The 24,487-nt window shown below is 38.6% G+C and overlaps 2 protein-coding genes across 6 annotated transcripts in view; one reads left to right on the forward strand and one right to left on the reverse strand.

Moving 5' to 3' along the window:
- The window catches only part of FBXL20 (F-box and leucine rich repeat protein 20), a 96,859-nt gene that overhangs the window by 67,794 nt on the left and 4,578 nt on the right, over nucleotides 1-24,487 (reverse strand). The window contains exon 1 of one of the 5 annotated variants that reach the window (XM_067020504.1): nucleotides 12,599-12,666. The exons of the other annotated variants lie outside the window; for them this stretch is intronic. The gene's annotated coding sequence lies outside the window, so the exon portion shown is untranslated. Of the gene's footprint in view, nucleotides 1-12,598; nucleotides 12,667-24,487 lie in introns of those variants that run through there. 5 annotated transcript variants of the gene reach the window in all.
- On the forward strand, nucleotides 7,604-7,846 carry LOC131745871 (small ribosomal subunit protein eS27-like). The gene has a single exon (XM_067020576.1). The coding sequence runs from the start codon at nucleotides 7,604-7,606 to the stop codon at nucleotides 7,844-7,846; it is 243 nt and encodes an 80-aa protein (XP_066876677.1).

Raw genomic sequence — 24,487 nt, forward strand, 5'->3', positions numbered from 1 at the left:
CCATTACGTCAGACTGTAAGCTCTGAGAGGAAAGGGGCCTTGCCTGTTTAGTTCACCACAGTATAGTCGGTAAGCAATACAATGCCTAGAAATTCCTCAACCAATGAATATCATTTTTATTAAACAGAACAGGAAATACTTTTTGACTGTAAATTCCCAGCAGGTTTCCCTGGTTTTTTCACTTTGTATCTCAGGAGGGGAGGGAAGAAGAGGGGAGTGGAGGAAGAAAGAAATTTAATAAACTGAATGTTACTCTAAATTCAGCAAATAACATGCAAATGACATCAACACAGCAACAGACTGAATACATTACAAGAATAACGATTAAAATACCTCAAGAGGGCTTCTCTGGTGGTGCAATGGTTAAGAATCCACCTGTCAATGCAGGAGACACGGGTTCCAGCCCTGGTCTGGGAAGATCCCACATGCCACGGAGCAACTAAGCCCGTGCACCACAACTACTGAGCCTGAGCTCTAGAGCTTGTGTGTCACAGCTAGCCGCGCGCCTACAGCCTGGTGCACCACAACGAGAAGCCACCACAATGAGAAGCTCGCGTACCGCAATGAAGAGCAGCCCCCCTTCGTGACAACTAGAGAAAGCCCACGCGCAGCAACGAAGACCAAACGCAGCCAATAAATAAATAAATAAATAAATAAAATACCTGAAGAAAAAAGTTTGAAGACTCAACTTATGGCCCATTTATTTCAAGGGATATGATACATTTCTTGTTTTTAAAAAAAAGTTGTAATAATTCCTAAGTTTTCACCGTCATGGGATTTCATCTGCATACAGCATTTTTAGCAGCTTTATTATGGCATAATGCAAATACCGTAAAATTCACTGGTTTTAATTTTACGCTTCAATAATTTTTAGTAAATTTATAAAGCTGTGTAACCATCACTATGATTCAGCTCTGATGAATTTCCATCACCCCAAAAATATCCTTATGCCCATTTGCAATCAATCCCTGTGCTGATCCCCAACCTCAAGCAACCACTAATCTGCTTTCTGTCTCTGTAGATTTTCCCTTCTGGGCATTAAAAAAAAAAAATGGAATCATAAAATATGTCATCTTTTGCATCTGACTTTTTTTATTCTGCATGTTTTTTAAGTTCACCTATGTTATATAGCATGTACCAGTAGTTCATTCTTTTTTAGTGTTGAATAGTATTCCAGTATATGGAATTCTATATTTTGTTTATTCATTCCTAGAGGACAGACATTTGGATTGTTACAATTTTTTTTACTATTATGAATAATGCTGCTATGATCTTTCTCATACAAGTCTTTGGGTTGAAATATGTTCTCATTTCTCTTGGATAAATTCTAAGAAGGAGATTTTCTGGGTTGTATCACATGGTTAAGTTTATTTAAAACTTTTAAATTGTTTTCCAGAGTAGCTGCACCATTTTACATTCCCACCAGCAATGTATGAGGTTTCCAGTCTGTCCCTATCTTACCGTTCCTTGTTGTTGTCTTTTTTATTTCAGTCAGTCTAATCGGGTGGTATCTCATTGTGGTTTCAATTTGCACTTCCCTAATTACTAATGCTGTTGAGCATCTTTTCATGTGCTTTTCAGCCATTCAAAAGACTTCTTTGGTGAAATGTGTATTCAAATCATTTTCCCTCTTGAGTTGTTTATCTTCTTACTATTGAGATTTAGGGGCTCTTTATATATTTTGAATACACATTCATTATCTTCTCTATGACTTGCAAATATTTTCTCCCATTCTGTGTGTTGTGACTTCTATTTCTTAATGGTGTCTTTTGAAGAACAAATATTTTTAATTTTGATATAGTCCAATTTATCCTTTTTTTTAACACATCATGCTTTTGAATATCATACATGTGAACTCTGCCTAACCAAAGGTTACACAATTGTCTTTTTTTTTTTTTTTTTTTTAATGCAGTACGTGGGCCTTTCACCATTGTGCCCTCCCCCATTGCGGAGCACAGGCTCCGTACGTGCAGACTCAGCGGCCATGGCTCACGGGCCTAGCCGCTCCGCGGCATGTGGGATCTTCCCGGACTGGGGCACGAACCTGTTTCCCCTGCGTCGGCAGGCGGACTCTCAACCACTGTGCCATCAGGGAAGCCCTACAATAGTCTTTTAATTCAGGAACTTTTAAAGCCATACCTAGTTGACTCTCTCAACTAGACATAATGGCCTCTAAGAAGCTAAAGGGAATTTACGCCACAGCAGATAGACACAACCAAAGTCAGCAGAGGTCTGTCTTTAAAAGAGTTATAATGATGTAGCTTTTGGGACATGGAACAACACAAGCCAGATTCACAGAAAATTTCAGAAATTTTAAAGGAAGTTGTACCTGCTGGATACAACAAGGGACAGAAACTATTTAAAATGAAAAAAGGCCACTGGGTTCCCAACTTTCTATAGGGAGGAAGTACCCTGAGAAAGCTACTTAGCTTCATAAGATATTTCTTATGTAAAAGAAGAGACCTCTCAGAAAGCAGCGTTAAGAGCTCATAATGCAGTACCAAGAATCACAGAGAACAATGGATTAGGGAACCATTCCCAGGAAGCAGAACTGGGCCCCAATCAAGGCACATTTCCTGCTTCTGTGTTACCAAAAGTAGGGTCCAGCTGCTTGCTGCTGGAAAGCCAACAGTTGAGAGGCAAGGTTGGTGGAAAGTAAAATTTGCTTTATTTCAGAGGCCGGCAACCAGGGGAGAGGGTGGACTCATGCCCAAAGGCCAACTCTCCACTGACAATCAGTGGGCAAGCACTTTAAAAGGGGAGTTTCAGGCATGTATAGGCGGAGGTAGGGGGCTACATGCAGGAACCAAATAGTCAGCTCTGACAGTCATCTTGAAATTGGTCATGTGGTAGTCTGATCAGCGTCATCCTGATTTTAAGTACAGTTAATCTTCAATTCCAGGGTCGGTTTGTTCCCATTTCCTTGAGGCCAGTTCTCAGAATTGTGGCAGCTCATGTCATGGCTACAGTCTGGTTATCATGTAGTTAACTTCTTCCACCTGGTGGGGGTTTCAATATCTACAAAACAGCTCAAAGGACATAGACTATTATCTACAGCCCATGAGGAGGAACTAAAGGTCCTTGAATTTGTTTAATAACTGAACTGTTAATATTTGGTCTTGTTTGACTGTTTTCCTTTGCTTCTGCATTTTCTCAATTCTCTGATTAAACTCTTTAGCTAAAGTTTTTCTACAGACAAAAGGAGGCAGAGGACATGGTGGGGAAGGACCATAGGGTCCTGTTCCATTTCACCTGGAGTAGATGACCTTGACAATGCGTCTGCTATATTTCAGAATTGATATATGCTATATGACTCCTGTTACTCCCCCCTTTTTAGGGTGAATGTATACTGCCGTTATTCTATCTCTGTGAATAACGGTATATGTTGAGTGTATGGGGCAGATAACTTTTCTTTTTAGTTCATAGGTCTCTGGATCAAGAGGAACTGCAGGTGAGGACCCCTCATCTACCTCTAAATCAAATGCAGATAACAAGTTACAGGTTTTCACCATTATTTATTTGTGTATTTATACAGGTTGTTTTTGGATATAAGACTTTCGAGGTCTTGGGAGGGAATGATTTGCATGCGACAAGAATTCGAATCATGGGGGCTTCCCTGGTGGCACAGTGGTTGAGAATCCGCCTGCCAATGCAGGGGACACGGGTTCGTGCCCTGGTCCGGGAAGATCCCACATGCCGCGGAGAGGCTGGTCCCGTGAGCCATGGCCACTGAGCCTGTGCGTCCGGAGCCTGTACTCCGCAACAGGAGAGGCCACAACAGTGAGAGGCCCTCGTACCACAAAAAAAAAAAAAAAGAATTCGAATCATTGGAGCCAGAGGACAGACCATGGTAGAACCTTATAATAAGGGCCTCCAAGGAATCTTATCTCCTTGCTACAAAACCCTTTTGCAATGGGCTTTTGCTGCACCTCCCTTCAATAGGTGGAGTCTGTTTTCCCACCCTTTGCATTTGAGTTCACATGATGACTTGATCTGACCAAAAGAATGTGGTGAAATAACACTGCAATTTCCAAGCTAAGCCTTAACCAAAACTTTACCTTCTTGAAACACTCCTGCCACCATGTAAGAAAGCCCAGGCTAAACTTGTGAATGATGACAGGCCTTGTGGAAAAAGAGTACCAGCTGACAGTGACACCAAGGTCTCAGACTGTCAACGAGGCCATCTTAGACACTCAAGCCCCAGTCAAGCCACCAGAGGACTGCAGCCTCACGGGCGACCTTTTTGGGTAACTAGAAGAAGAACTGTCAGACTGAATAATTGTTTCAAGCCACTAGGTTTTAGAGCGGCTGTTAGAAAGCAAAATCTATGAAAACACATTCTACATTTTAAAAGTTTATGACTCGTGATCTAAATTTCATAGATTTGAATAAAATTTGAGAGATACTGAAGTAGCCCAACATAGGTAAAATCTTTTGGTGGGAAGAAAATTTCTGAGAGAGATTAAGAATGAACCGTCATAAAGAAATCCAGAGTTGAAGCTGCAGAGATTTTTTTCAAACGATTTTTTCCTATAAGTAGTTTTTACTGATTATGCCATTCCCTCACTCAACCAACACCAGATGTTTTTCCAACTGGTTAGTTTTCTTGCCAAAATCTAAGAGGAAAAACATTTTTCTATGGCTAAATAAACCTAAAACAAAGTAAGTTTGTAATTCCTCCACCCAACATCTTCTCCCTAGTAGAAATATAATTGCTTTTTAGAAGCAAACTGCTGTCAGTGCATTACCATCTCATGACTAAATTTATCCTAAGAAAGAAATCCCTAGATAAAAACACCAAGGAAGGGATACATTTAGACAACAGACACATTACTTAATAGATCAAGCTTTCTGCTATGGACACTTTCTAATATCTGACTCAATATTACAAGCTTTCTTTTATCCTGACTTCTGTTTCTTTAATCGAAATCAACATCCACTACCAATTCATTGCTCTCAGTCTAAAATAAGTATACACTTTTATTCTTTTTTCTGTTGAAAATTTCTTCCACTTAATCAGTTTTAACTATCCACAGCAACATTCCAGAGCACCAACAACTCCATGAACTTTGATGAACTACTGGATATGACTGGAACTCATTTTGGGTACTGCTCAATCCTGGAAATCTTCCATGCCCTACTGAAAACTTCTTCTGAAGTTATGAAGTGAAAGAATTTTAAAGTCAAGGTGGCAATATAATTATATGTCCTCCCTTTTCTCCTCCACTTACCCCAGCTCCACCACACTATATACACACAAAAGAACTACTAGTAGATACAACAAGCCCATGATGGGATCTGACTGAGGATTAGCAAGCATTTAACTGAATCTCATATTCCAAAATTCCAGAGGGGGTGGTAAATCAGAAGAAAGTAGGGTTTGACTTCCTCATGTACAAATTCTAGTCGATGTGCCAGAAACTGAAAACTGGCAGAATCTATGGAATTTTCCAAGACATATGTCAGATAGTAATTTTACAACTCACTCACAAACACACATTCTAAATCATCTTACTGCTATGGAAATATTTCCAACGCAATGTATTTTAATACAGCCTTGCTACTTATTTGTAGAAAAAGCATTCCCCTGTTTTAGATAATGTAAGAAACAAAGTACACAGTACCCTAGATACCTTAACTGCATGCCAGAAATTATATTTTAGTTTTAAAAGGAACCAAAAGAAACAATATGTTAAATCGGAACAAAGATTCTTTAAAAAGAGAAGAAATAACTTTGTAAGAAAGTCATTAAGGAAAAGTGATACCAAATTAATAGACAAAGGAAATCTATTAGACTTTCTAGGCCATGATATGAATAAGACAGTGGTGCTATTATGAACAAGATAGCTAAACAAAGGAGGCATGATATAGCTAAATATTTGGCTGTTATTAATTGATATATATACATCTAGAAAGAGGTCTCTATAATATACCATATAACTTAACTGAATTTTTATGTAAAAAGTCAACCAAGACAAAAGGACATTGGAAAAACAGTAGGGTCTGCCCTACCCCTATACCCTATCGAATCTTCTAGGGGGTTCTTTTGATATTTACCTCTGTTTTTCTAAATATGCTTGATTTATCAAATTTATATATTACCTATCGACATACTACCAAGGAATGTAAGTATTTAGTTTCAACCTCTATCTCTATCCTCCATACCCTATGTAATTTTATGACAATCTTTGTTTAAATAAAGAGTGAGTGTGAATGTAATACCAGACAGATACTACTGAGTGCTGAGCCAAGCAGAACAATAGGACCATGCACTCTTTCTCCCTACAAATTAATGACAACCTCATTTTTTCTACTTTCTATATATTTTTAACTTTTCCTCAAATGTTCCAGCATCTGTCACATGTCTATCAATATTTTCCATATGCTCAAAAACACCAGATATTGTTTTTTCCTGGAGCCATACCTTCCCAGAACCCTTTGTTCTTTCTTCTGTTTCCCTCTGTGGGGGGACTCTCTAGACTAGGTACAGAGCTGTCACCTTGGGCTCTCCCTTGGCTCTTCTCTTTGACTGAATTCTGAGTCTTGGACCCGATTTCTTTTCCCTTCCTATTTAAGAGTACATTCACTAGTAACTTATGGGGGGAAAAAGGCTCATGAGAACTGAAATTCTGGTCACTTGCATGTCTAAAAATATCTTTATCCTAGACTCACATTTCATTAATATGGCTAAGAATAAAATTATAGGTTGGAAATCCTTTCCACTGAAGATATCTGAAGATACTGCTTAATCCATTTCTGTCTTCCTATATTACTACTGTGATATGTAATGCTATTCTGATTGGTCCTTTGAATGTAACCTCTAGCTACTCTTGCTGGAAACTTTTCGTACAGCCTCTGTATCCCCACTTTACTGAAATTTCATAATCAGTCCTCTTGGTTTGTGTCTTTTTTATTATTCTATCAGATCTTTCAACTTGCAAATCTATGATTCAGTTTGGAAAATGCTTTGGAAATCTGTTGGTATCATCTCCCACTATTTTCTGTCTTCTCATGCTCAAACTCCTATTAGTCAAATATTGGACCTCCTGGTCTATCTTTAATTTTAAAAATTATTTGTCTCCTATTTTCCTCATTTAATATTTTCTTTCTAATTCCTAGGAAATTGCTTCAACTTTACTTCCAATCTTTCCACTAATTTTTTTTTGGGGGGGGTATCATTTTTTATTTCCAAGAGTTATTTCTTATTTATTGAAAGAGTTTCAAAAGAGCATTCTGTTTTTTGAAGATGCAACATTTCATTTCTTAGAGATTAATACCTCTTCCCCTCTGCTCTCTACCTTGTTTCTTTTATGTGTTTGTTTGGCCTCTCATTGTGTAGGCTGTCCTCAACTATCAGGTTATCCTTGGCTGTCCACTCCTTTTCATGGCATTAAGAAGCTACTGTAAGTTCACTGTTTGGCTCCATAACCCTATCCTTTTCATACATCTGATATTCCTGGATCCAGAACCCTCAGCCTCCATTTTCTTGAAGAAAAAAATGCCCAGTTTCCTAGAAGGGGAAGAATTAATTTACATAGGATTCAACCACTTAATTTAAGACTTTTTTCAGCCTTTCCCACGGTGACGACCTCCCCATGAGAGCATGCTTCTCTCAAAGGATCTCTTTTGTCCCTCTCCAGAAGAGGAGAAGAGGAAACACAAGAAGAAGAGCCTGGTGCAGAGCCCCAATTCCTATTTCATGGATGTGAAATGCTCAGGATGCTATAAAATCACCACTGTCTTTGGTCATGCACAAACAGTAGTTCTGTGTGTTGGCTGCTCTACTGTCCTCTGCCAGCCTACAGGAGGAAAAGCAAGGCTTACAGAAGGATGCTCCTTCAGATAGAAGCAGCACTAAAAGCCCCCAGAATCAAGATGAATGGGAAACCATGCCAATAAACACATTTTGGATTAAAAAAACTTTCTTCAACCATTACCTACTTTTAATCTCCAGCCTCATTCTTGTATTTTCACTTTTTACTACCAAGTGTTGAGTATTTTTGGAGGTTTTGTAAACTTGCTTGCTAGTTTCTGCAGACAACCCAGAGTGTACCTCCCTCTACTTGGCTAAATTATTTAACACTTTTCTACTAATTTTTTTTTTTTTTTTTTTTTTTTTTTTTTGCGGTATGCAGGCCTCTCACTGCTGTGGCCTCTACTAATTTTTTTATCTTCTAAAATTATTTTTGTCATTCTTGTCCCTGTGATCTTATACTCCTTTTTATTCTTTTATTATAATGTTAGTGCTATTTGAAAAGAAAGGAAATAAACGTATTAAGTCAAACTCCCATGTTTAACCAAAATACCCATGCAATAGTTTTAGATATCTTGAATAAAGTCATAAGTATATTTACTAAACTTCTGGATACCATGAAACTCATTAGGATAAATAATAACCTTGGATAACAGAATCAGGGTTCAACATGATTTCAAAAGGACAGTATCAAGAGGAAACTAGGGACTTCCCTGGTGGCGCAGCGGTTAAGAATCCGCCTGCCAATGCAGGGGACATGGGTTCCAGCCCTGGTCCGGGAAGATCCCACATGCCACGGAGCAACTAAGCCTGTGTGCCACAACTACTGAGTCTGCACTCTAGAGCCCGCAAGCAACAACTACTGAAGCCCGTGCATCTAGAGCCCATGCTCCGCAACAAGAGAAGCCACCGCAATGAGAATCCCGTGCACCACAACGAAGAGTAGCCCTCGCTCGCCGCAACTAGAGAAAGCCCACACACAGCAACGAAGACCCAACACAGCCAAAAATTAATAAATAAATAAATTAATTTTAAAAAATGAGGAAACTAAACAGGCTAAATTTTTTAAAAATCTCTCACTAAAATTAAGCAATTACCAGTTATATAAATATGAAACTAGAAACCTAGTTTCACAAAAAACAGGGAGTTTTAGTTTATCATGAGTTACTTATGTGACTTCCTGTAACAAATTTTAAAAGGAAAGAAAAACTGTAATCTTAGGATACACTAATGGAAAGCAGACCAGACCAAGGGACAAAACTACTGTATATTCTGAGTGGTTGTCAATAACTCTAACGTCACATTTGAGAAAGGAAATCAACTAAATATCATTTAGAAAATGGATCTCAGGATATTGAGAGGTTCTAAAGCTAAGTTTTGTGGAAAATGGTAAAGATAAGAGGAATACTCAAAATGTTCAATGGAAGAACATTATAGCTGCTATTGAATAGCTGAAGAATTGTCCTTTACAATCAAGTAGCTCTATACTGTTGAAGATAACCAACCTAGGAGAAGTGGAGACAATGTGTTTAAGACAGATTTGGCTTAAATAAATGTGTAAAGCTGTGAGCTCTCCCCATTACTGGTCAGCCAGTCTCTCCAATATCAGCGATGTCATAGAGTAGATTCTTCCATTGAAAAGGAGCTTTAACTAGATGACATTAAGCTTGGTTCCACTAAAGGAAGACAGAAATAAAGAAACCAAGAGTCAAAGAAGGTCATCATATAATGATAAAGGGGATCGATTCATCAAGAAGATACAACAAGTATAAATATTTATGCACCCAACACTGGAGCACCTAAATATATAAAGCAAATATAACAGAACTAAAAGGAGAAATGAACAGCAATACAATAGTAGCGGGGATTTTAATACCTCACTCTCAACAACAGATAGATCTTCCAGAGAATTAATAAGCAAACAGAAGATTTTAACAACATCACAGATTAAATGAATCTAATAAACATACACAGAACAGTCCATCCAATGGCAGCAAAATACACATTCTTCTCAAGCATACACAGAACATTCTCCAAGACAGAACATATGTTAGGCCACAAAACAAATTTCAACAAGATCAGTAAGACAGAAACCATATCAAGTATCTTTCCTGATCACAATGGTATTCAGACGTATGTTTTCCAACACCCAAGCAATACCTGATTTCTTAGCAGACACTGAATGGGTGTCCTACAAATTTAACTCAATTCTGACACTATCTACCAGGAGATAGCATCATATCTCACAGGTTAAAGGCCCAGTCCCACAAGACTACCCCCACTTCAGACACCAATTGCAAGTCCAGGGTGTTACTTTGTGCTGCTGAACAACTGGCTATAAATTGAAGGTTCCTCCAACCCACTTCTCAGGTTCAATTAATTTGCTAGAAGTGGTGCACAGAAATCAGAGAAACATTAACTTATGTCTCTCAGCTTATTTTTTTTAAATTTACTTAATTTAAGTTTTATTTATTTTTGGCTGAGATGGGTCTTTGTTGCTGCATGCGGGCTTTCTCTAGTTGTGGTGAGTGGGTCTACTCTTCGTCCTCAGGATACAGGCTGAGGGGTTCAGCAGTTCTGGCTCACGGGCTGCGGAGCACAGGTTCAGTAGTTGTGGCGCACAGGCTTAGTTGCTCCGCGGCATGTGGGATCTTCCTGGATCAGGGCTTGAACCTGTGTCCCCTGCATTGGCAGACAGATTCTTAACCACTGCGCCACCAGGGAAGCCCTCTCAGCTTATTTAAAGGATTCAGATGAAAAGCCAGATAAAGAGGTAACACAGGGTGAGGTCTGGAAGGGTCCTGAGTGCAGGAGCTTCTGTCGCCATAAGAAGTGGGGTGCACCACCTCTCTGGCATGCAGATGCTACCAACATGGAAGATCTCTGAACCTCATCCTTTTGGGTATTTTTAATGCAGGCTCCAATACATAGACATAATTGATTATACCACAGGCTACTGGTGACTGCTTCAACCTTCAGCTCCTCTCTCCTCCCCAGAGGTGGGGAAGGGGGAAATGGGGAGTGGAACTGAAAGTTCCAACCCTCTAATCATAGTTGGCTGCCCTGGCAACTGGTCTCCATCATTCAGTTACCTAGGGGCCTTCAAAAATTCACCTTATTAACAAACTCATGTGTGGTTGAAAGGGGTTTGTTGTAAATGAGAAGACACCCATTTCACCTTTATGGCTTTGAACTGAGAACAAAAGATGTTCCCACTGTTCGCTTAGGAAATTACAAGGGTTTTGGGGAGTTGTGAGTCAGGAATCAAGAATGAAGACCAAAATATACAAGTGTTATAAATCACAACATCACAGGCATGAAACTAGAAATCAGTAACAGAAGGAAAATTGGAAAATTCACAAATATGTGGAAATCAATCAACACACTACTGAACAAGCAATATCAAAGAAGAAATCAAAAGGGAAATCAAAAAATATCTTGAGACAAACAAAAATGGAAACACAACAAACCAAAACTTATGGGATGCAGCAAAAACAGTTTTAAGAGGAATGTTTATAGCTATAAATGCCTACATTAAGAAAAAAGAAAGATCCCAAATAAACAACCAACATTTCACCTCAAGGAAGTAGAAAAAGAACAAACTAAGCCCAATGTCCGCAAAAAGCAATAATAAAGATTAGAGCAGAAATAACCAAAATGGAGAAAGGAAACCAATATAAAAGATTAATGAAACTAACACTTGGTTCTTAAAAAAAAAAAAAAAAAAAAAGGCAAACCTATAGCTAGACTAACCAAGGGAAAAGAGAGGACTCAAATAAAATTGTAAACAAAAAAAAAAAGAAAAAAATTGTAAATGAAAGAGGCGACATTACAACTGATACCACAGAAAATAAAGGATCATAAGAGACTACTATGAACAATTATACTCCAGTAAAATGGACAACCTACAGGAAATGGATAAATTCCTAGAAGCATGACCACTTACTGTTAAGGTAATTAAACAAGGAGGCAATTAGGGTTTAATTGTCTGAGGTGGTTCTAATGCCTTGGTAGCCCAGGTTGCAAACCAAAACCTAAGCCAGCTTAAATGCACTGGTATCTGAGAAAATGAAACTTAAGAACAATCCCAAATAAGGCAACTGCTTAAGATACAGCCAATCAAATAACTACTTTGCTTCGGTGTCACGTCTATAAAAACCTTGCCCGTAGCTCCTGTGCATGGAGCACTTCTGAAATCGCTTCTGGACTGGTGCTCTGCAATTCAAATTAATGTTTGCTCAAATAAACTCTTCAACACTTTAATGTGCAACAGGTTTTGTTTTTCTTTTTTAACACTTCCAAGACTGAATCATGAAGATGTAGAAAATTTGAATAGACAAATAATGAGTATGGAGACTGAATCGGTAATCAAAACTTCCCAACAAAGAAAAGCACAAGACTAGATGGTTTCACTGGAAAATTCTAGGAAGCATATAAGAAAGAATTAATGTCAATCCTGCTCAAACTCTTCCCCAAAAATTGAAGAGGAGAAATCACTCCCAAACTCATTTTATGAAGCCAGCATTACCCAAAGCCAGAGAAGGAAACTACAACTATAGGCCAATATCCCTGATGAATTTAGATGCAAAAATTCTCAGTAAAATAACAGCAAACCACATTCAACAGCACATTAAAAAAATCATACACCATGATCAAATGGGATTTATCCCTGTGATACAAGGATGGTTCAATGCACACAAATTAATCAATGTGATAAACCACATTAACAGAATGAAAGACCAAAATGATATGATCTGAATAGATAACAGAAAAAAACACTAGACAAAATTCAACATCGTTTCATGATAAAAAACCAACTACAAGCTGGGTATAGAAGGAATGTACCTCAACATAATAAAGGCCATATATGACAAGCCCACAGCTGACTTCACAATGGTGAAAGGCTGACAGCTTTTCCCCTAAGATCGGAAACAAGAAAAAGGTAATCTAAACACTCCTAGTCAACACAGTACTGGAAGTCCCAACCACAGCAATTAGGTAGGAAAGACATAAAAGGCATCCAAATCAGAAGGAAGAAGTAAAAGTGTCTCTGTTTGCAGATGACATGATTTTATACAGAAAAATCTTAAAGACTACACCATAAAACCATTAGAACTAATAATTCATTAAAGCTGCAGGTTACAAAATCAGCACACAAAAATCAGTTGCACTTCTATACACTAAGAACAAACTAGATGAAAATAAACAATCTCTTTTAAAATAATATAAAAAAATAAAATACCTAATAACTCTCCCAGACTTCGGATAATACTATAAAGCTACAATGATCAAAACAGTGTGGTACTGGTACAAAAACAGACATATAGGGTATGTCTACATCAAACTACATCAAACTAAAAAGCTTCTGCACAGCAAAAGAAACAATCACAAAATGAAAAAGCAATCTATAAAATGGGAGAAAACATTTGTAAACTATATATCTGATAAGGGATTATTATCCAAAATATATAAGGAACTCATACAGTAATAATAAAAATAAATAAATAAATAAATAAAAATGGGCAAAGGATCTGAACAGAAATTTTTCCAAAGTATATGAAAAGGTGTTCAACATCATCAGGGAAACACAAGTCAAAACTGCAATGAGATATCACCTCACATTTGTTAGAATCACTATAATCAAAAAGACATGAGATAATAAGTACTGGTGAGGTGGAGAAAAGCGAACCCTTGAGCAGTGTTAGTGTGAATGTAAATTGGTACAGCCACTATGGAAAACAGTATGGAGGTTCCTCATAAGATTAAAGACAAAACTGCCATATAATTCAGCAATCCCACTTGAGGTATATATCCAAGGAAATGAAATTACTATTTCAAAGAGATAGCTGCACCTCCATGTTCACTGCAGCATTATTTACAATAGCCAAGATATGGAAACAATCTCAGTGTCTGTCAACAGATTAATGGACAAAGAAAACATTGGTATATATATACAATGGAATATTATTCAGCCACAAAAAAGAAGGAAATCCTGCCTTTTACAACAACATGGATGAACCTAGAAGGCATGGTGCTAAGTCAAATAAATCAGAGAAAGACAAATACTGTATAATCTCATAAGCAGTGGTGGCCAGGGTCTGAGAAGTGGGGGAAATGAGAGGAGGTGGTTAAAGGGTACAAAAATCCAGTTACAAGCTGAATAAATTCTGTAAATCTAATCTACAGCATGGTGACTATAGTGAACATTACTATACTATATACTTGAAAGTTGCTGAGAGTAGATCTTAAATGTTCTCCCACAAAACAAACATCACTGGGACTTCCCTGGCAGCCCCGTGCTTAAGACTCTGCTTCCACTGCAGGGGGCACGGGTTTGATCCCTGGTCAGGGAACAAAGACCCCACATGCCATGCAGCACGGCCAAAATAAAATAAAATAAAAACACATTCAAAACAAACATCATTGACTATGTGAGGTGACAGATGTGTTAACTAACCTTACTGTGGTAGTCGTAAAATACATGTATGTCAAATCATCATGCTGTGTACCTTAAACTCATACAATGTTTTATGTCAATTATATTTCAGTGAAGCTGGATACAAAAAAAGAAAGAAACCAAAGAGGGAACCAACATAAATAAAGAAATGTAATTTACATAGGCATACATAATATACTAAAATAGATTTACATTTAGTTATTTTTCTTAAACATTAAAAAAGAATCAAAATTAGGATTTCCCTGGTGGTCCAGTGGTAAAGAACCTGCCTTACAATGCAGGGGACGCGGTTTTGATCCCTGGTCAGGGAACTATGATCCCACATGCTGCAGGGCAACTAACTACTGAGTTTGCGTGCCTCAACTAGAGAGCCCATGTGCTGCAAACTACAGACCCCATGCGCTCTGGAACCAGAGCGCCACAACTACAGAGCCCATGCGCCCTGGAGCCTGTGCGCCATAACTAGAGAAGAGAAAACCCGCACACCACAACTAGAAAGAAGCCCGCGTGCCGCAACAAGATATCCCACATGCCTCAACAAAGATCCCACATGCCACAAGTAAGACCTGATGCAGCCAAAAATAAATAAATAATGAATAAATCTTTTTTAAAAAAATCAATACAAAGAAATTAGGACTTAGCCTAGAACACAGGCTTGATAACTCTGTTCTTTGGCAGTATGCTTGACCCTGTCTCCCCAAACCAGTGGTGACCCAAGACAAAACAAAAACTATTAGGACAATAATATTTTTCATAAATCTACATGCATTCCATTTTTAAATGCTGGGATTATACCCTTTAGATCTGGTTTAAATTAATCTGTATTTTGTTTTAAAATATCAATGGTATATGACACATTTAAAAAAATGTTGGCAACCTTTTATTAGTTAGCCCCCCTCCCTTTTTTTCTCCCCATTTTACTAATCCAAGGCTTTTGTAGATTTCCTAGAATGTATGTTTTATGGGTCAGTTCTATAAAGAGTTTGGTCATGAATGACTTTACGAGGTTGTCTGCCAACAGCCATAAAAAATGAACAAAAACATGTTTACAGATTTTTTTTAAAAAAAATCAACACTGAGGGCTTCCCTGGTGGCAGCAGTGGTTGAGAGTCCACCTGCTGATGCAGGAGACACGAGTTCGTGCCCCGGTCCGGGAAGATCCCACATGCCGCGGAGCGGCTGGGCCCGTGAGCCATGGCCCCTGAGCCTGTGCGTCCGGAGCCTGCGCTCCGCAACGGGAGAGGCCACAACAGTGAGAGGCCCGCATACCGCAAAAAAAAAAAAAAAACAAAACAAAACAGTGGGGAGAAGATGAACTATCAATATGTGGGAAAATTCAGTTAAAACTCTACCTTATATAATAAGCTCTAGGTAGGTTAAAAACTTAGATTTTACAAAAATTAATATAGCAAGATATGGAAGAATATTTATGATCTTGGGATAGGAGACCCTTTTTTTTTTTTTTTTTTTTTTTTTTTTTTTTTTTTTTTTTTGCGGTACGCGGGCCTCTCACTGTTGTGGCCTCTCCCGTTGCGGAGCGCAGGCTCCGGACGCACAGGCTCAGGGGCCATGGCTCACGGGCCCAGCCGCTCCGCGGCATGTGGGATCTTCCCGGACCGGGGCACGAACCCGTGTCCCCTGCATTGGCAGGCGGATTCTCAACCACTGCGCCACCAGGGAAGCCCCTTTTTCTTTTATTTATTTTATTTATTTATTTTTAGCTGTGTTGGGTATTCGTTGCTGTGCCGGGGCGTTCTCTAGTTGCAGCGAGCGCGGGCTCGCTTTGTTGAGGTGTGAGGGCTTCTCACTGCGGTGGCTTCTCTTGATGCGGAGCACGGGCTCTAGGCATGCAGGCTTCAGTAGTTGTGGCACACAGGCTCAGTAGTTGTGGCTCGCAGGCTCTAGAGCTCAGGCTCAGTAGCTGTGGCACACGGGCTTAGCTGCTCCACAGCATGTGGGATCTTCCCCGACCAGGGCTCGAACCCGTGTCCCCTACATTGACAGGCGGATTCTTAACCACTGCGCCACCAGGGGAGCCTTCCCTGGTTTTCTATACTGAGATTTTCTGTGCCCGGGACAAGGTCAGATAAGCTTTGCTGAATTCCCAGACATATTTGTTCTTGGTAGTTTGAGAGACAGTAGTGTGGTGTGGTGGTTTCATTAGTAAAACTGAATGTATCTGATTCATGTAAAATGTACAAGTTGTAAAATAACTATATTTTAGGTGCTATACATTAGCTATTGCTCTTGTTTCTAGGGCTAAAACATCTAGGATAGGATAGAAACTTATGAAGATATATTGGTTTTATAATGGCAAATCTATGGTATGTAAACTGATTTCCCCGTGGAGTTCAGGTTGCAAATACAAGTTAACTTTGTACCCTTTATCCCAGTGTTTCAAGCGATTAGTATTGTACAAAAAACTTCACTGGTGATTCTGATTAGACATTCAGGTTGTTACTTATTTATCTCTACTAGGGAATTCAGTTTCCATAAAATAAATTTAGTTTCATTTATTCCTCCTTAATAATACCCATTTAACTCAGGGAGTACTAGAGGTTTTAGGTTTAATCTTTTTTGTTTCTACTGAGGTATAATTGGCATACAACATTATATTAGGTTTAATCTCTAACATTAATCCAGTTTGTATTAATATAGGGAAATAGATATTGGAAATCTTATTTTAGAGCTGTAAAGACAGAGAAGTAGTTTTCCCCAGTGTTCAGTTTGAGTTCACAGTACTGCCAACATTAGGCCCCTTGAGTTCTTGATTCCTATATTTAGGCCAAACTTTTCTGTCTGGACCAGAAACTGACAAGCTCAGAAGAAATTTATGTCATTTAGGGCCCATAATCCACCTTGTGAGGCAAAAAATCTAAATACACTGATTCTTTCTTAAGGAACGTGTTGACCTCAGTAAAAACGCATTTTTTGTTGTTGTGTAGATCTAGATTGGGGAAGCTGTTTTTGTATAACTCCAGTCAGCTGTGACTAAGAACACTGAATATTAAGTCCTTTATCTTCCTGAAGTTACCATTCATGATAATGTTAGGAAAGTTACATTATTAAATAAATGCTTTAACTTATCCAAGGATACTTCCAAAATATATCGTGTTTCCTTCCTACAAATGGGTTGCAAAAGTAAGTTATGATGTAATTTTTGCAACATGAGTGTCTTCACATGAAGGACATGTAAATAATTTTCCAAATAAACTGATAAGGATGAGTGTGGGGAAAGGGTATTAGCAATGCAGTGCTCTTTTAAAAAAATAAATGCATCTCTACTTACTTGTCGATGTTCAGTCATGCCACAGCTTTATTTTCTACAAATCAGAGACAGAAGAATGACCAGTTTCTGGGGTAAAAGCTGACTGTTTTAAATGTCAACTTACAATTTAGTTCCAGATTCTCATCTTAGGAGACATATATGCATATTTGCCTAACAATGAATGCAATAATGGTTACAGTATAAACTCCAAATTGAAACACTGTTAATTACTGTTCAACTACATTGGTTAAAATTCATAGATGTTCCTATTCAATAAACCTGATATATAAAATTGAATCAGATGAAAAGAGATTATTAGTTACATCCTTTCCTTTGTAACACACTTTTTCCAAGCCAGGGTTCAAACTCAGACTTCAAAGCTAATGCTCTTAAATAGGTTCTCTATATATAAATACATAAATTCCACAAATATTAAAAATTGAATCATAACACCCTAAACTCCAGGATATCACACAATCATATTCATTCCTCACTCCCTTGGCAAAGGTCATTTGGACAGATACACCATAGCTGTATATACATATACATGTACATATGGTTTACATGTACTTGTGGTATATACATATACCATACTTTTTGTCTTTTTCTTTTGCCAGTGCCCACCTCCATTTTCATCAAAATTCAGGGCAAAAACAAGCAGGAATCCAAAGCAGAATATGGGTTCAGGTCACAAAGGCTAAGTGTTTTGTGTTTACCAGCAGTTAAAAACAAAGAAATGTAAGAACACTGGCAATAAACTGAATATCTAATATCTAACTCACAGCAAGTTGGGGGATTTATTTACAGAGAATCACAGAATTTCCACGTGAGAAGGAATCTTAGAGTTCAGTCAATGGGGTCCAGAAAGGCAATCTACCAGAGGTCACAAAGATACACACGTGTATGTAAAATACATACACGTGTACTTCATAGTTCAGAAGTTACTTCCCCCTGTAAAATCCTAAAGACATCATCTTAACGTTTTCATTTTCTTTTTTTCTTTCTTTCTTTTTTTTTTTTTTTTTTTTGTGGTACTCAGGCCTCTCACAGTTGTGGCCTCTCCCGTTGCGGAGCACAGGCTCCAGACGCACAGGCTCATCGGCCATGGCTCACGGGCCCAGCCGCTCCACAGCATGTGGGATCTTCCTGGACCGGGGCACGAACCCGTGTCCCCTGCATTGGCAGGTGGACTCTCAACCACTGCGCCACTAAGGAAGCCCTTCTTTTTTTAAAAATTAATTGATTTATTTTATATTATTTTTTGTCTGCATTGAATCTTTGTTGCTGCACGCGGGCTTTCCCTAGTCGCAGTGAGCAGGGCTACTCTTTTTTTTTTTTTTTTAATTTTTATTTATTTATTTATGGCTGTGTTGGGTCTTCGGTTCTGTGTGAGGGCTTTCTCTAGTTGTGGCAAGGGGGGGCCACTCTTCATCACGGTGCGCGGGCCTCTCACTATCGCGGCCTCTCTTGTTGTGGAGCACAGGCTCCAGATGCGCTGGCTCAGTAATTGTGGCTCACGGGCCCAGCCACTCTGCGGCATGTGGGATCCTCCCAGACCGTGTCCCCTGCATTGACAGGCAGATTCTCAACCACTGCGCCACCAGGGAAGCCCCAGGGCTACTCTTCATTGCGGTGCACGGGCTACTCATTGTGGTGGCTTCTCTTGTTGCGGAGCACAGGCTCCAGGCATGTGGGCTTCAGTAGTTGTGGCACATGGGCTCAGTAGTTGTGGCTCACGGGCTCTAGAGCACAGGCTCAGTAGTTGTGGCACACGGGTTTAGTTGCTCTGCAGCATGTGGGATCTTCCCAGACCAGGGCTCGAACCCATGTCCCCTGCATTGGCAGGAGGATTCTTAAGCACTGAACCACCAGGGAAGTCCCATCTTAATGTTTCCATCCATTCCTTACTCAAATTAATTTCAAAATTAGAACATTAGGGCTTCCCTGGTGGCGCAGTGGTTGGGAGTCCGCCTGCCGATGCAGGAGACGCGGGTTCGTGCCCTGGTCCGGGAAGGTCCCACGTGCCGCGGAGCGGCTGGGCCCGTGGGCCGTGGCCGCTGGGCCTGCGCGTCCGGAGCCTGTGCTCCGCGGCGGGAGAGGCCACAACAGTGAGAGGCCCGCGTGCCGCAAAAAAAAAAAAAAAAAAAAAAAAAAAAAAAAAAATTAGAACATTAAAGTACATAGATGATCTGGTTCAAAAAATAAGATGACAGGGCTTCCCTGGTGGCACAGTGGTTGAGAATCCACCTGCTGATGGAGGGGACACGAGTTCGTGCCCCAGTCCCGGAAGATCCCACATGCAGCGGAGCGGCTGGGCCCTTGAGCCACAGCCGCTGAGCCTGCGTGTCCGGAGCCTGTGCTCCGCAAGGGAGAGGCCACAGCAGTGAGAGGCTCACAAAAGATGACAAAAAAAATGGATAACATATTCTAACAGAGAACTCTGGAAAACCTTGCAGCTAACATTAAATTGTTAATTTTCTCTTTTTTTTAACATCTTTATTGGAGTACTATCGCTTTACATTGTTGTTAGTTTCTGCTTTATAACAAAGTGAATCATCTATACGTATACATATATCTCCATATCCCCTCCCTCTTGCCTCTCCCTCCCACCCTCCCTATCCCACCCCTCTAGGTGGTCACAAAGCACGGAGCTGGTCTCCCTGTGCTATGCGGCTGCTTCCTACTAGCTATCTGTTTTACATTTGGTAGTGTATACATGTCAACGCCATTCTCTCACTTTGTCCCAGCTTACCCTTCCCCCTCCCCGTGTCCTCAAGTCCATTCTCTATGTCTGCATCTTTATTCCTGTCCTGCCCCTAGGTTCTTCAGAAACAATTTTTTTAACTGTTAGTTTTCAAGGAACTGCAAATCCCTTCTCTTTTTTTTCCCTTCACCCCACCCACCTCAAAAAAGGAAAAAAGAAAACAAAGAACAAAACAAATCTGGCTCTTCACTGGTAACTGCAATTCAGGATACAGGCAGTTGGCGATGACCTTTCCAGGGCCTAAACTGTCAACCAAGAATGACAGAAGCATAAAAGAAGAGGTACTCTACATTTAAAACCCTGCCCTAATCTAGAAATTTTACTGCTTTCTTTTTGCCTGTCCCTCCTGCCACATAAATACCTTCATTCTGCATATAGTAAAAAAAAAAAAAAAAAAAAAAGCACTCAGAATAGCTATACCTATGGCATATTCTTATTGCAAATTGTAAGTAAAACTGAGAATGCTTTTCCATTTTTTACTTTTAAATGATCGTGAAGAGTTAGTATATGCACCCCTTGTTGTTCAACCCATTCTGAAAGTACAACTCTTTTCATGTCAGCAAAGATCTCCCGCTTTCTCAGTCCCCGAGATATCTATTTCTTCTTGGTGGGAAAAAAAACAAAGAAACCCTCGGCTACAAATTCTAAGGTAGGGAATAAACCACAGTGTGACTCTGAACTCTTGAGTTTTTTCTGTGCATGTACCCATAATTATCCACCCTTGTTAAAATATAATTAATTTATAACTCTTTTTAAGTCATGTAGGAAATATTACATGAAAATAAAGTAGCAGAATAAATCGAAAATTAAATAAATGATCGTGAAATTATATCTGCCTGCATCCTTCAGTTAATCATAAAGTTACACTCACCAACAAATATCACAATAGCTTTTACATTTGATTATATAAAACTGGGCAGGTATTCGATATATTGCCAACCTTCACCTCCTTGTTATTAGATATGATTTCTGTCTTAGCACCAAAGTAATGCATAAGATCAATTTACTATTTACTTTCAGTGTTCTATTTCCCTTTTTTTACTTTTTACTAGAAATTCCTGGGATCAAGGACAAAAATGACAGAAGACATTTCCAATATATGTTTCATAACTGACTAAATCCTTGTCCACCATGTTTTAATAGGTGACATTTACCTCAGAGCAACTTAGAAGACAGCAAAATGGATTAAATTATTTACACTTCCACCTGATTACAACTGTCAGATATGTGGCTTATTAAAGCCAACAGACTATCATAAAATCAAATTGGAGGAAATATGATTCGGGAATAAATAGGTTACTTACCTATAGCTTTAAATCACATGCCTGCTAAATCGTTACTTGATATGTGCTGAAAATAACTAGCCAGCAAAGCCATTCTTTTAACAGAAATAGTCTTCAAAAGCTAAGGCAAATCTGTTTTGGATTTATTACATTTGAATACATACCTTTCTTTTTAAAGTTATATAATAAAGCAATATGAATCAAGCATAAATACTACTGCATACCACCACCTACTGTAGTTGCTATTAAGTTAAAATCTTTTATCAAATGGGTTCAAGTGCATTAAGACATAAAACTATAAAACCACAGGTGGATGCCTTTATTTTTCTGAGGCAATTTTTGGGTGGGGGTCTGATCTAAGAATTCACTAAGTCTGGGATAATAAATAGGAAAACAGTGTAAACACAACTATGCACAAGCAGCTAAATTTGGTCAGTTTAAGGGCATTCTTTCTTCTTCCTCCCTCCCTTCGATTTTCCTGGTGTAACAGAATATTTTATTTTAGACATCTAAAAATACCCTTGCAAGACCACAGTATTAGTTAGATTACTGAAATTTTTAATTTAGTTCCAATCTGTCACCAGTTGGGAAACAGTAGTTTAAGGGCTAGGAATAACAAAAGTACTCATTAATTTAGAAGAAAAATGAGACCAAAATTTGAAAAGAGGCAACTCTGGGGATGAAAATAGAAGGATTTTTTTTAAATTAAGATGAAAAAACAACACCAATACTAACAGTTAAAACTGACAAAAGGCCTAGAACATGAAGACATGAGTTTAAAAGTGTGGATACTTCTAACAAATACTGCTTTAATGAATGAAAATCTTCAATGTAGAAACAGATGACACCGGGGCTTCCCTGGTGGCACAGTGGTGGAGAATCCGCCTGCCAATGCAGGGTATACGGGTTTGAGCCCTGGTCCAGGAAAATCCCACATGCCGCAGAGCAACTAAGCCCGTGTGCCACAACTACTGAGCCTGTGCTCTAGAGCCCATGAGCCACAACTACTGAGACCACGTGCCACAACTACTGAAGCCCGTGCTCCTAGAGCCCATGCTCCTCAATGAGAAGCCACCGCAATGAGAAGCCCACGCACCGCAACGAAGAGCAGCCCCCGCCCGCCGCAACTAGAGAAAGCCCGCGCGCAGCAGCGAAGACCCAACACAGCCAAAAATGAATAAGTAAGATAAATAAATTTATTTTTTAAAAAAGAAATAGATTACATCTTATAATGTAGGATTAAATATCAACAATACATCTTGTGAAGGATTTGACAAGTTAGAAAAATTTAATGACTTAATGTAAAGCATAATTTTCAATACATAACTGTTTATCTTATGTATACTGTACCAAGATACAAACATGTTTATTTTAAATAATAAATGACTACAATATAAGTACATGGTACAGTGTACTGTGCTTCAAAAGGACCCATGATTATACAATAAAGAAATATCAGTAACACTATTCAAAAAAGGACAGATTGTCTGAACGGGCCTAAAAAGCCCAGACTTTTAATTTGGATTTTCTATAGTAATGTTAGATAATTGCTTTCAAACCAATCTCTAAAGCATTAAAAACAAAATTCCTTAGTTTTACTAGTACTCTTTCCCATTGCAAGGTCTTTCAAATAGAGTGACACAAATGACTCTCACCCACTGGAAAATATATATAACATTTTCCACATGCACCAACTTGGAAAATATGGTTATTTACTATACAGAATGTTCTTTAGGTTAGAAGATAAAACCTTAATGGAGAAAAAGGGTCATTACTGCAGTTTTAACTGTACTGTGTGACTGAGCCTACAAACTTTAACAAAATACTGGAGTGGCTATTTCAGAAGAAAGGCCCAAGGTCGGTTTTTATTCAAAAATTACAGATTCATAGGATCTGGAACAAAAGGAACCTTAATAATTGATTCTAACTCCTTTTTCTTACAGAAGAGGTAAATGACCAAACCAGAGAAGTGAAAAGAGATGACCAAAGCTACAGTTAGTTGGTGACAAAAATCAAGGTTATCTAATATCCAGTTCTCTTAACTCCCAGTGCAGTATTTTCTTTCTGCCACAAAACAGTTTATGATTTTTCTTATTTTGGACAAATTGAAGCAATAAAATGAAGCAGGTAAAGAAATATTACAACCTACTCGTACAAACTGTAGTATTATAGATTTATCAGAGAGGCAGTGAGGTATAATGAACAGGGATTCAGTGAATGTTACCACTGTAACTTTTTTTAAAGTTATACTTTTTAATAAACCCAAATAAGAATTTTTTCCTCCAATAGTAGTACTACATTCTTATAATGGAGCTACTAAGAGTATGACAAGTGGAGAGTCTTAACTGAAGAAAATCTAAACTTGGATTCAAGGGCTAGCTTAGATATTTACATGTGTCTGTCATTAATTTCACTATGTTAAGATAGCATTGGCTACAGCACTTAAAATGAAGGATAGCTGTATTCTCTCGACAGCAAAAGCAAAATAAAATATACTGGATGAAGAACTTTAGGAAAGCTCTTTTCCACACATTTTATGGGCTTTTATGCTGTTATGCTAAAAACAGAGCAGAATGATAGAGTGGAGTAAAAAAAAATGCAGATTGGAATCTTGGCTCCCCAAAGTACTAGCTGTGCAACTTGAATACTTCTCGGGCCCTAGCTTTCCTCAAAAGAGAATTGTGAGAATTGGAAGTAACCAAGGTAAAACATCTAGCTCAGTGCACCTGGCATACAGGACATATTTAATAATCATTATTAAATTTGAAATTTAAAATTAATCATTATTAATTTTAAATTTAAATTTTAATATCAAAATGTGCCACAAAACAAAGTGTATTGCAAGTAATATAAAAGTATTTGAATGAATTTCAATTAAAAGACTAAAACAATTCAGTACGCATTATGTTAACTTATAAGGGTTATTATAGTACAGATTTAATGCCAAAGTGATATAGCAAAG

Source organism: Kogia breviceps, chromosome 19, assembly GCF_026419965.1.
Source record: "Kogia breviceps isolate mKogBre1 chromosome 19, mKogBre1 haplotype 1, whole genome shotgun sequence".
In the NCBI taxonomy this organism is placed as follows: Eukaryota; Metazoa; Chordata; class Mammalia; order Artiodactyla; family Physeteridae; genus Kogia; species Kogia breviceps.

Coding starts and splice junctions, on each gene's coding strand:
- LOC131745871 (XM_067020576.1), top strand. CDS start 7,604: ATGCTTCTCTCAAAGGATCTCTTTTGTCCCTCTCCAGAAGAGGAGAAG.